Source organism: Tauraco erythrolophus, chromosome 1 (genome assembly GCF_009769465.1).
Source record: "Tauraco erythrolophus isolate bTauEry1 chromosome 1, bTauEry1.pri, whole genome shotgun sequence".
NCBI classification, from domain to species: Eukaryota; Metazoa; Chordata; class Aves; order Musophagiformes; family Musophagidae; genus Tauraco; species Tauraco erythrolophus.
The window spans coordinates 11,939,528-11,952,902 of NC_141465.1; the positions used below are offsets into that span (position 1 = coordinate 11,939,528).

Below are 13,375 nucleotides of genomic sequence, written 5' to 3' on the forward strand. Positions count from 1 at the left end.
AGGTAAAATGGCAGATGATCAAAAGATTACATTTTGACATTTTTCAAAATGTAGTTTTATGGTTCTGTTGCTGAGGCTCTTGGAGAGAAACTCATGACATGTTTGGCTGTTGTGTGTACAGACAGCGTGTGACACAGGGGTGGCGGAGAAGTGAGAATATGGTACGGAAAACTCCTTTCAGACTGTGGCAGAAATACTGATGCATACGTACGGTACGGAAGCATCACAAAGGGAAGGAATGACGTACCAGTAATTCTACAAGACAAAAAGGACACTCAAAAGAATCCTCATTAAGCAGAGTTCCCAATGCGAAGCTGGTTTCCTTTTCTGCTGCTATGGTAGTGCCACTGACTGACAAGTTTTCGGCTCTAATACGGCTGTTTTAGCCAGGTGACACTGGATTAGGGCTATGCGTTTTGAATGCTTCACGAATAATCACATTACGGTATGCAGGATTGAGCAGCTGTTCTTTTCTAGAGCATGCCAATTTTGGTATTGATTTTTGTATTTCTATAATTAGATGTGGAACAGTCACTTTTGCAAAATTAGTCTTGTGCTAATACCAAGCGAGTTCTGACTTCAAATGCCTTTCATTTTTTTGTGGTATGTATTTGACAGAACCTCTTCGATGAGAATGAATGAATTGCTTTACAGTATGATAATACAGTGGTTAATTAAGCAACATCTTAATTGTTGGGAACAAGATCTCTCTATCTACCATGATTTGGCAGTTGAAGTTATAATAACAGCTCCTTGGATATCTCGCTGCAGTATTTACCTGTTTAAGTGTCTGTGTGTCTAAAAATTCTGCAGGCCCTATGTTGTTTCGGAATGGCAAGCTGGAATACTACCTCCAGTCAGGTAGCCCAAAATGGCATTCTGCTTTTGGCTAGGTTCATATGTGAGAGCCTAATTTTTGTCCTTCTCTGCATCACTTTAAGAACTTTGGAACATATTTGGCCATGCCTCAAGGGGAGGTCAGAAACATAACTGCAGGCAGGTTACAAGCCTGATATAAGTAGTTTTGGCACAGCCCTGCGGAGGAGGCCATGGAGCATTTCCCTCTAGCTGACCATAAGGGCTCTTTAAACTAAGCCAGCTGACTTTGCACTGAAGCAGATGGTAAACAGTCACATGAACTTTTCCACCAACTGAGCTGTGGGGTTTCAACAAGCAGCCCCAGGGCAGGGATATCTGATCGCGACACTGCTGTTTCTGTAGCGAACATCTAACTGCAGCCCCAAACTAAATCCAGACGGAGCTAGTGATATCTGCTCCTAATTTTAACGAATGTTGCATTCGTTCAAGTCAGCTGGGCAAGCTGTCAGCTTGTGTCAGTCATTCCACCTCCCTGGAGAGTGAAGTTCAGCTCTCAAGAGGAGCTGAAAAGCTTTCTGACAAACCATTTTTCTTTTGGAGAAGAAAGAGTGCTAAAAAGTAAATATTCCATGGCAATGGGTCGATTTTAATTTGTTCTGTTTTGTTAGGATGCTTAAAATCAGGATGCGAGTTGTGGATTTGAAATGACCTGAACCAAATTGCATACAAGCAAGCTTACTAGCTTAGTAGGGAAACTCTTCCAGCTGAGCCAAACATTCATTAAGTTAAATCCTCAATTTAATTTTTGGTGTACTGACAGGCCATTCAGCCTCGTCATGCTGTTGGCTTGCCTGTGAGCTGAGACAAGTCCAAAGATAGTTAGAGAATACTGACCTCCAAAGATGTTAAGCTTAGAGGTCTGCAAACTAGGTTCCTGCAAGTGTTGCAGGAAATGAAAATGGCATATTGTGCAAAATGATATGGTTTGGAATGGTTCTGGGGTTTTTGAGTTACCATGTTTTTAATCAGAGTTAAACAACAGTAATACCGTATTCTTGCAGTGTGATGAACATGAACCATGAAGGGTCAATATAGTCTTTTGGGTGTGACTGTGTTAGGATGTAGGAGACCTTAACTTTGCTCTGCTGTTCTCGGCATTACCATGTCATGTGGAGTGGTTTCTGCTGCCTTGCTCTTCCTGAGGATTGTCTGCTCTTCCTGAGGATTGTCTCTGTAAGGTAATTAGAAGAGATGTCCAGCGCAAATAGTGCCTACTAGTGGCTGAGGCCTCTGGATGTTTCCAAACAACAGATAATAATCACTAGGGGTAGGTTTAGTAAACACTCTTAAAAAATAAAAATCATTCCCTACTTTTTCTGAATAAACATGCAGGATCATAAACTTCCTAGGCATTCTCAGTTCTCAGATAGGTGCTTAATTTTTGTAATCTACAGATGAGTGCCTACTAAATTACATTTAAAATTTGGAAAATAGGTTGGAGTGCTGCACACTGAAACTTCCCCAGGATGTTAGGTGAACAAAAATGGAGAAATGTTTTGGTTTGTTGGTTTTGGGGTGTTTCCCCCCCCCTCATAACTAGGGCTGTATGCCTTAATAAGTTTTATTTTGGAGTAAATGGTGCCACATTGATTTTCTGTCAAATGTCATTAACCTATACCTACAAAAGGCTTGACCTGCTGCCTAACCCAAACAGCCAGGATTGTCAGGATGTTTTCCTACTCCTAAGCGGAAAATGAGTGAGTCAGTGCCCACTGACTCCATTCATTGTGGTCGTCATGTCCAGTCCTCGCTTCCCGTGTTTTTACATGAAGAGAGCTGAAGAACTGAGTAACATGAAAGCTGTTTCAAATCCACATGTATAAGAGAAAATTTGAACTTTCTTAAATGAGAGGCAATTTATTCCCCAGAGCTGTCCCAGTTGTCCAAATTGTGCTCCCATTGAAATTGATGGGGGATCTTTTTAGGTGGGAGCAGGCTTGAACAAGCCGTAATGTTTTGGCAATTCTACCTGAAGCTTTTGAACTGGGAGTATGTATATATAATAATAACATCACAAAATGGCTGAAAAATGTGGCTACACTGAATCTGTGCAGATGGCCTGCTCCAACGTTTGCTGGAGCTGTGACTGATTTCTTTTTTTTTTTCTTCTTTCCAACGGCATATGTGCCAAAACATCCCACCACATAGAAGTCAGCAGTCTGCAGTGAGTCACTAGCTGCTTGTATGCAAAAATGAGCAACAGGCGTAGTCATTATTCCTGCCTTGTGCTGTGAACTTACACACTAAACAATTCACTAAAGCTTTCATTTTGGGAAGGCAAAGAGAGGAATGCATGGTGTTCTTTTATTTGGGAAAGGGATTGTCTACAGGGTTTTTTTTGTCTGTGGCCTCTAGGACTAGAAATAACTCATCAGCTCAAAATGGATGCTTCTTTGTGGCATTCCTCTTGGTCTTAGCTTGAGGGTTTTTTTGGCTCAGTTCAAAGCATTCAGATGCCTGGAGATCTCGTGCTCTAATGTTCGAAAGATCATGACCTAAAAATACAGCATCTTCCTCCTGAGAGGTGTAGAAATACACAGACGAATCGTTTTTTCCTGGTTTTCTTAATGATCATGTTGAAGTTCTCTATTTGATCAGGCCATTTGAAATAGGGAACTTTGTGAGAACGGAGGGGGAAATGTGGAGGAAGTGCAGTCATGGTTCCTTATGTATGGTGGGCCCGTTTTCTCACCTGCTGCTTCCCCAAGCAGCTGCTGTTGGCCGTAGCGAGTATTCCCAGGAGGAAATCCCTACTGCCCTCAGTGAGCACAATGAATGAGCCCATGATTAGCAGGTGGTTAAATCCTGTGGCAACTGCTGAAGTGCTAGGGAAAGGAAGAGCCATGCAGAATATTTCCAATAGAGAACAATGAGCAGGAGAAAACGACTGAACTTTACACTTAGAGATGGCTGTATTACAATAGCAAGTAAAAAAATATTACAAGTGTTTTCCAGCTTTCTATAGGAAATCCCATCCAGAGTCCACTACCTAACAGCAGCCTCTTAGGTAGGTTACTTTTTTCAGTGGTGGATTGAATGTTGACAAGTGGCATTTGTTCAAAGTCTCAGAGTGCCTGCCTTTTATCCCCATGAAACAGGTGTAGCCCAGCCAGCCATCCTGTAAACTTCTACAGGGGTGAGTGTGCCTAAGCTGTGCCCCTGAGACACCTGCTAGAGTTAATATCCCTTTTCAGGCTCTCACTATCCCAGTCCAAACCAGCACATGATGTCAGGAATGCCTGCTTGTTCAGCCTTTCCTACATGCAGATGTCCTCTCTGGTGCAGACTATATTTTGCCTTCTCCATGTTGTTTTAGTTCAATTCATTTCTATTAAAAGAAAAGCTTTGGTTTTCATACCTGAATGTGCCCTGCAAACATCCTGCATTTGGTAGTTCGCTGGCTTAGGCCTTAATCTAAAGGCAGGATGGCATGTGGCCCCTTCCGAAGAACCACCAGATAGTCTGTTTCGTAATCAGTAGACCATTTGTGTGTGTATGTGTGAAAGTGATTTAATTTGACTTTTCACAGAGGGCAGTGAGCATATTCCTAGTTCACTCCTAAGTAGTTCAGACAGGGAGTGTGGATGAAGTTTCTCATGGAGTCAGAAGTTGTATTCTCAGGTCTGAGTGCGACCTGTTCTCAGGTCTAATTAGCTATTAGCCCATGTTCACTTTCAGTCTATTCATGGCCAAATGTTCAAGTGTCAATGGGCACTGTCTCACAGGAATAACAAATAAAAGGGTAGGAAATTGGAAGTTTCCTTGTGAAAGGCAGCTTCTGTTTAGACTCCAATGAAGTCAATGTTCTTGGGTTTTCCATTTGGGAACAAAATTCTACATGCAAGTGGCGTGTGCCTTGGAGTACCTAACATGTCACAGATACAAGCTTATGACAAAGGTGCCTTGGGTGGTACAAAAGAGGTGAAAGATCTTTTTCTGAGTTTTTTTCGTCCCAGTTGTTCTGGTAGCACTGGCTGACAGTCTGCCATACTCATTGAAGTGGTCTGTAGGATGCAGGTCGAGCTGTAGAAATGGAGGATTCTGTGATACTATGTAATGTGTTGCTTATTCCAAGCATCTGCAAAAATCACGGATTTGTTAATTTAAAAAAAAAAAAAAAATCATAAGAATCATCTAGTTACATACCTCTGTCTGTCTTCTTGTGGAATTGTTGTGGGAAGTAAGACTTGTCTCTGCTGATGTGGAGGAAGTGTTTGATCTTAGTCTTCAGAAAAGCTCAAGTTTTTTGCTTAGGCTTTTCTTCAACCTGAGCCTTTTCATTCCTTGTTTTGTGTTTTTATGGCACTGGCACCAGACTGCTTATCCAACTCGGTGATACTTGGGAAGCTATTGTAAAATTGCAGGGTGGCACTTGGGTCAGTTTGAGTGAATATGGCCTCTTCCATTGAACTTTCTGTTCTTTTCTGTACAAGTTCTAGTGAAGCTATTCGGATTCAAGCTGATGTAGCTTAAGACAGTGTATCGCTTGGATTGTATTTGGTTTGTTGTTTAACTTCTAAATTTTTGGGAGATTGTTAATCTTTTCACAAAGATTTCTTCAGTAGTAAAAAACAAGCAGCAGTGAGTCACAAGGCCAACATGTACAAAATCTCAGGGTTTCTATGCTTGTTTCTGACTGGATTTTAACTTTCAGCAATTTCCAATATTATTCAAACAATCTAGTGTCTATGAATAGTTTTCCCCTCGTAAGACTAGACTCTTCTTCCATGTGCTACACACTTTTCTCCTGCTTTCCCTGCATGTAGAGTCAGCTATGGCGAATTGCAGATGTGTGATGTAGACTTACCTTGACCGCATGTCACTACATGGTTGCGGTTGTATCTCAGTAGCCAGTGTGTGCATCTGGTTCCTTTTAAGGATGAGGAGGAGTGGAGGAGGCCGTTGTTTGTGGTGGGTAGAATCCTGTTCCAGGGCAGCTGCAGATGGGAAGGACACTTTTTTGTTAAGCTTTAAGCTGTCTTGTCACCTGCAGCGCATTGTGTCTCTGTTTGGGCCAGTCTGTTCTGAGCTAGCCTGAAGATTTGCTTGCCTGCCGTATCTTTGGAAGTAAGATTTAAAAGTGCATTTTCTGAAAAGTCACTCCATAAAAATGGCTTTGCAGTGTAGAGATTACACCTGTTGTATCTTTGGTCTGGTATGTCTATGGTGCTACTGTATTGTTGTTTACTCCATTGGTGAGACAAAGGATGGCTTTTTGATGACCTCTGCTAGTGGCATACTTTATGGTTTGATGTCATATAAGATGTCTTCTGACTACTATTGGTAAAGACTCTGCTATCAAAGTAGGAATGATACCATGAGCTGGGCATAACCTCACCTTCCTCTCCTGGGACCTTTTACTTCTGCACTTAGTATAAGCTCATTTCTGGTCACCAAAAAGGCAAAAGTAACTTGCATCCAGTGGTGGGTTGGCCCTGGCTGGTAGGTAAGTCTCCACCCTGTCACTCGCTCAGTCTCCCCCAGTGGGATGGGAGAGAGAATTGGAAGGGCAAAAGCAAGAAAAAAAACCTCACTGGTCAAGATAAAATCGACAGTTTAGTAAGTGAAGGGTGGGGTGGGGAGGAGCAAGTGATGCAAAAGCCAGGACTCACCACCAACAAACTGGTGCCCCACTGGTCCCTGGGCAATGACTACTTTGAAGAAAAACTGTCCCCTCAGTTTTATTGCTAAGCATGACGTCATCTGGTCTGGGATATCCCTTTGGGTCAGTTGGGGTCAGCTGTCCCATCTGTGTCCTCTCCCAACCCCTTGCGCACCCTCAGCCTACTCGCTGAGGTGGCAGAGATAAGAAAGAGAGATCTTGATGCTCTGCAAACACTGTTCAGCAGTAACTAAAACATTTGTGTGTTACCAACACTGTTTTGGTCACCGGTCTAAAACACGGGACCATCCAGGCTGCTATGAAGAAAGTTTGCTCCATTCCAGGCAAACCCAGTATGCATCCAAAAGAGAGCGTATCTGTAAACAAACAAGCGAGCAAAACCTGTGTTTTATTGTATGGCTAAGCTTTCCTGAGGTCATCATTCTCCAAAATGCTTTAAGGTGTGTGCTTAAGCGTTGGGAGCTGATGGGTTGAAGTACAGCCTGCTGAAAGCCTCCAGTGTCCAGTCTGGGCTGAAGGTCAGGTTTTGTGCTTCCCCAGGAAACAGCATCCTGTGCTAGTGGAAGGGGAGGTTGTATAGTACATACTGTGACTGTTGTACTTTTTTTTAAACTGCTAATTAAAAGTATGTATTATTAATGTTGTCTGTAGGTTCATTCCAGTCTAAGAAAAAGAACTTATTCCACAAAATTGTCAGCAAATGTAAGCACAGAAAGAAGCTTAATGTTCCGGACACAGGTACTGGTGCATTACTTAGTTAAGGTTTTGGGCCGCCTTCTCTCTCGATTCAGTCTCGGGGAAATGCTTCTAGACAGAGGCTACTCAGCTCTCTCGTCTTTGATTGCTTTGGTCCCTTATTTCCCTGTCTGCTTTGACTCCATTAGCTCCTGGCTCCAGATGATCATATTACCTTATTCCAGTATGATGCTGTTTTGGCTTTAATTGGCATCTCCCTTAATTGCAGTTTCCCTGCTCCAAATGCCGTGCAGCAGAGCTGACAAAGCAAGGGCAGTTCTGCAGTTGGCCCTGAACTCTTTATCTTCCACAGCTCATTACTCTTTAGTCCTTTGGTTGCTCTTATCTCCATCCCTTCTATATCAGAGACCGTATTATCTATCTCTTTGCCAGAGCATTTATCCATGTCCCTGTCTCCTCTCCCTGTGATTTCCCGCTGTCTAGAACTTCACTGACTGCCACTGGTCAGGATGTAAGAGCTTGCACCAGCTATCAGAAATACTAACCTAAACCAGTCCTCCCTCTGTAGAAATCTTAACCAGCTTTCTATTTGCCTCAGATTGAAGATAGCTTTGACAATTTTTAAGTTATGTCCTGGACTTGCTCTGCCCGCAGTCCTTCTGGTAGCTCTCCAAAGTCTTATTCTTGTTACAGTATTGTAGTCCTGCATACCTACACATTCACAACTCTGAAGAGCATTTTCAAGTGTACATATATACAGGATTATAGCTTACCTTGCTTCTCTGGGCCCCCCCCCCTTTTTTTTTGTAGTCATGTTGCCCACACAATCCAAATCACACCTAGGCTGTTCCTTAGCCCTTCCGCAATGGAGTTCTCTCCCACATTATCCCTACAGTGTGGAAGAGCCTCTCTGGTTCTGCTTACTTAGGTAGCTCCATGAATTTCTTCAATTTTTTTCACCCATCCCTATCTGTGTCTTTTTAAGATAATAAAATGACTATCCCCATCTCCAGTTCCCCCAGCTACCCTTATGCTTAATATCTTTCCCTAAGGGTTGGCCATGTCATTTCTTCTCCTTTCCTGATGCTGTTTTGTGTCCTCTTGTGGTGCATGTACACTATTTTCCCACATAGGCTCTGCCAGCTCTGCTGCATCAAGGGTGCAAATGTTTTGAAATTACTTGCTCTGTTACGATGTATTTGTACAACAAACACATGGTGGGAGTCAGTCATGGGAAGTAACTATCTTGCTTCCATGCCAGTGTGAAAAAGGCGTCATATATTAACATAACTTTTATTGGGCGCCATTCAGATTTTTGTCCCTGAATTGTTAATAGGCCATGTAGACAAATTACTAAGAAAAATGGGTGTTTAAATTCTCCTGTGGGAAAAGAAACAGGAAGTATTTAATACATGGTAGAGTAAAAAATACAAATATCTTAAAATCTGCAGATATAAAATATGGCTAAACACAATGTCAAAATCTCAATTTGATTAAAAGAAACCAGCCTGTTTTGATACAAAGTGAAGTGTGCACTATGATCAAAGATTCAAGCCTGGCAAGTGTTGAGTACCCTGGCCTCATTCCAGCACAACACAGAGGCATGTCCTTGGAAGTTAAGCATGTGAATAATGTCATCGTGCCTAAACATTAAAGATGTGTCTGTGCATTTGCTGGAGCAGGGCCAGTTTGCTAAGTTCCTCCCAAGACAGAAGCAGAAACACGAAGAACTTAGCAGCCTTACACAGCCCACATGGAAATCATCAAAGGAAATACAGTGGAGATATGTATATTGGTGGAGAACTGCAAAGGGGAGAAAATCTGGGGTCTTGGCCTGCTCTTAAGTGTACCACGTAGTGACACTGAAAGCAAAACGTTGATCAGAAAAGTGCAGTTTGGGTGTGGCCTTGGCATACAGCGTACGGCCTCGCCACCACGTGCTGCCTACGTAACTTCATGCTTTCGTGAGTTCCTGGGCAGCGTGACCCTAAACTCTTTGACTCCGCTGTCCCATACTCTGCAGCACTCAAGCTGGCAATCACAGCATCTTCATTTCAATTCAGATATAAAAGGTTTTAGTGAATCAAACACTAAATGAAAATTTCTTCTCCTTTTTGTGGTTAGTCTATACTCGTGGTGAGTCACAAGTCTATATGTGTGGTTTTGGTTTTTATGGAGTTAATTTTGCTGACAGCTGGAGAGGAGACACTTGGAAGGGTTGCTGTCAGCAGGGGTCATGCTGGATTCATGTTTTGTCATCTTGAAAAGTGTGTGTGTCTGTTTTGAATGAAGAACAGTAAGTGCAGTAATGAAATTGTCAGTGTGATTGGATTGATGTTGTCTGGGTCTGTCTCTGGTTTGAGCATCTGAGTGAATTTTGACTCCACGTTGTGCACAACATCACCATTACAAATCACCATTTTACAAGTTTGCAGGTGTCTGCAGAGATACAGCCCCGTAAAATACCAATGGACATGCCACAACCCCTGCTCCTAGCAGAGAGCACACAATAACACTACTGCATATATGCAGAGATACGTCACTGCCTTAGGAAGGCTGACACAAGCACAGCTGGACCCATCCCTGTCTGGGGGGCTTTGAACACCACTCAGCTGAGAGATGTGGTTTTTCCACATTGAAGGCTTTCCGGTGGGAAGCAATACTTTAAATAACAAGGGGTAAGCTGCAACTGTTGACTCCTTGCAGGTACATTTTAGTGGGCTGTGCTGAGGGTTCTTGCATGGCATTCGTAAAAATCAAATAAAATGCTGGCCTTTACACCAGATGGACATACGCACCAGTCTCAGCAGTAGCTGCTGTGTGGAGGAGCAGAATCTCCTGCGGCTGGTTGAGCCAGCTGCCTGCTACTGATCATCCACCAGCTCTGCCCCCTCACACACATTAGTCTGTACAGCCTTAGCACATGTGTTTGAGCAAGAACTGAAAGTGCAGAAAAGTAGCAGAATTACCTTCTTTTTTTTCTTTCTTTCTGCTGAGAAAACCCTGTTGTGTGGGGCCTGCAGCCCCGAGTGAGCCAGCAGCTCTGTGCCACTGTGCCTTTGGCATCCATCCTGGCAGTAAGAGGTCTGGGTCAGCAGAGGCTCGTGCAGCAGAGCTTCCCACCCAGGCAGCTGTTCCGAACACCTGGCTCGACCATCTGCTGCCTTGTTGGCCAGTGTCGCTCTGCTCATTAAGCCCTAGCCCTTGCTGCAGCTCCGTGTGCAGCCCAACCCCACCGGTGGTGTTGCAGCAGCATCCCGTTGTCAGAAGAGCTGGAGTGGAGCCTTCATGTGATTTCCTCCGAGTTAGGTTTATCTCTGCTTCAATAATAATCCATAAAGAAGTCAGTGAAATGATTTCTCATCCCAATGGTCACTAATCCTACAGGAGAAGAAAAAAGCAACTCTTCCCTTCAACACCCACCCCCACCACCTAAAAAAATACTCATTCACTCTTCACCCTTAATCCTTCTGTCTTCAGAGCTGTGTGGCAGCAATGTTACAACAAAGTGATAAAGAGCTTACTTTAGAGCTAGAAGTGGAAAAAAATCCCATAGAGCACTCTCAAGTCTCATTTCAAGGACTGAGAAAATGTAAAACATGGAGGAGTATGCTTGCTGCATCCTGAGTCTGTCAGCCACCTTCTGCCATTTCTTAGTCAAACAGGCCGATGTGGTATGCTCCCGCAACTAATCTGTTGCATATATATTTTACATAGTTTTATGTCTTTAATAACTACCGCCTCTTTCTATTTTTGCCTTTCAAGATTTTTACTTTAATTTCTTGAGCTTTTTGATGCATACAATATGAGAAAGAAAAACGTAAAAGGGAGCTGTCTACTGTGTTGGCCAATCAAGTTAATTTCCAGTGACCTGACATGGCCTGTAATATACGAGACCTCTAAATTAAAAACATATGAAATCAAGTTTATCTCTATCATATGGTTTTTTATTGTTTGAACTCATGCCTTAATATTTTTATTAAATGTTAAAAAAAAAGTGAGTTGTATTACTAAGATTAAAGCCATTATAAACTCAATCAAACTAGAATTAAACAGTACTGTCAACGTACTCTCTATTAGAGCAAATCCGTGAATCAGAATTAACAAATAGTGCTGTACTACAACCAAACCATTACATTAATACATAATCAACGCTTATGAATTCCCAAATCAGAAATCTAGGGAGAAAGCTGCCCGTTTAATTATATATTCCAGTTAAGTGCAGTCAGCTTATCTGAACATCTCAACTATTAGCCCAATTGAGTTACTTGAAAGTCACATCTGCAGTCATTAACGCTTCTACTTAATTGGACTGTTACAAGGCAGATCTTTTCTTGTGATTTCTCTTGCTCTCTTTACAAAAAATAAGTTTTACAGCATAACTCTGCTCTGGAAACATTAGCAGCTGTAGCTAAACACTGAGAAAAGCTGAGTGAAGCTATGTGCTTTTTTTCAAAATAAAGAGCGTGCAGAAGTTCAAAAAATGTTTTATAATAGAAGATAGGAAGGTGAATTAAGAACATAGATTAAGATTTGGAACACTTCCAAATGTTTTTACACATATGTAATAGATCTGATTGTGTTCTTGTGCCATAAAACATTAAAAGGTCCCTTCCCACTTAAAACAAAAGAGCAAAGGGCAACAACTAACAAGATAAAATGTGTTACAGCTGTTCTCTTCACCCAGTCCACATCCTCACACAATTAACAGTTAAAGAAGCTTGAAAAAGACAGAGGTTTTATTAGCCACGTCTTTGAATAGGAAGCTCATTAAATCTACAAAACAAACAATAAATAAACAGTAAATACACACTAAAATGAAAGAGGCCAGAGTCCATGCAGACGGCTTGGCTGTTGTGCACGGCTTGTGGGCTTGGGTGCTCCTGTGTGGCACAACCAGTCTCGGTGTAGGAGGTTGGTCTTGTTCAGTGCTGTGCCCTTCTGAAAGAGCAGTTGTTTGCACTCCCGCTAGAGTTTTGTAATTTTTCCTGGTCCTACCATCCAGAACAAATGGATCTTAAACATACCTTCAAAATGAGAAGAAAGATGGAAAGAAACTGTGGGGAAGAGAAGGCTAACTGTACACAGAGTAACAGCTGTAAAATCTATAGTGGCAAAGAGATAGGGTATAACCTGATGAGTAAAAAAAATAGCGAGCTGAAAATGCAGCAAGGGAGATGAGATACAGGCATTAGGAAAAAATACGTAATCACCCAGGATGACAGTGCACTGGGAAAAAATTCCCCAAGGACTTGGTGCAGATGCCATGACTGCCCCGAATTTCAAAACAGGTTAGACAGGCATCCATAAGAAATGACTTGGGCATTCCCTTTACTACCTTCAGTCCCTTTCTAACCCTAGCTTGCTGTGATCATAGATGGCGTAGGCCTCATAATATTTTCATCACAAGAGTAAAAAAGATGTCCCAGATTGAATTTATGGACTAGTGATACCCTATGGTATCAGCAGTATGGCTTATTAAATCAATGGAAATTACGAATGACAAGTGACTTTGGAAGATTAAATACATTTTGTGATTCCTGTCTCTGACCAGTTTCTTCATGAACAAGATTAAAGTGACCGTTTAGTCAGAGGAAAATTTGTGATCGTCTTCCAGTTCAGGGCAGAAGGTTGCTTTGAAACACCAACACTGGTACTGTTGAGAAAGATTCAAACCGTTCCTTTCTCACTCTCTGACTTTATGTAGGCAGTATTTCCGTCACAGTATTTTATCCCATGCTTACTTTCTTTTTTTAGCATTCTTGTCTTCAACTGTGATCCAGTTCTGCATTTGTATTTACTGCCCTTTGGGTGGTTTTTAAGATCTGTTGTTTTGTACAAGGCAGCTTTTCCTTCTGCTTAGAGGAGATGACATAGAGGGACTATAGAGAGAAGACTGGGCGTTTGGAATTCCTGAATTCTGCTTATGAGTCCATCTGTGAGCTAAGAGAAGCTTACATGAGCACCGTTATTGTTCCTTAAATACATTTATGTCTTAGCTAGTTGTTGGCATCCTCTGTTGCAGAGCATTTTATACAGACTGTGTGATACCCTGCTTCCACCGAAGTGCTACTGCCAATCTTGCAGTTTCCTTTGCAAATATTAGAAACTTGAACTCCCTGGCATGTCTTTTAAGAGCTGATGCTACTATTCCTCTGCAAATATCTGCAGCATTCA

At 42.1% G+C, this 13,375-nt stretch overlaps 1 protein-coding gene across 4 annotated transcripts in view; it reads left to right on the top strand.

Annotated features, from left to right (window-relative positions):
• BBX (BBX high mobility group box domain containing) overlaps positions 1-13,375 on the top strand; it is a 147,656-nt gene that overhangs the window by 127,164 nt on the left and 7,117 nt on the right. For 3 of the 4 annotated variants that reach the window (XM_086617254.1, XM_086617232.1, XM_086617237.1), the window contains one exon: positions 7,154-7,240. The exons of the other annotated variant lie outside the window; for it this stretch is intronic. In XM_086617254.1, coding sequence (XP_086473380.1) covers positions 7,154-7,240 — 87 coding nt within the window. The remainder of the gene's footprint in view (positions 1-7,153; positions 7,241-13,375) is intronic. 4 annotated transcript variants of the gene reach the window in all.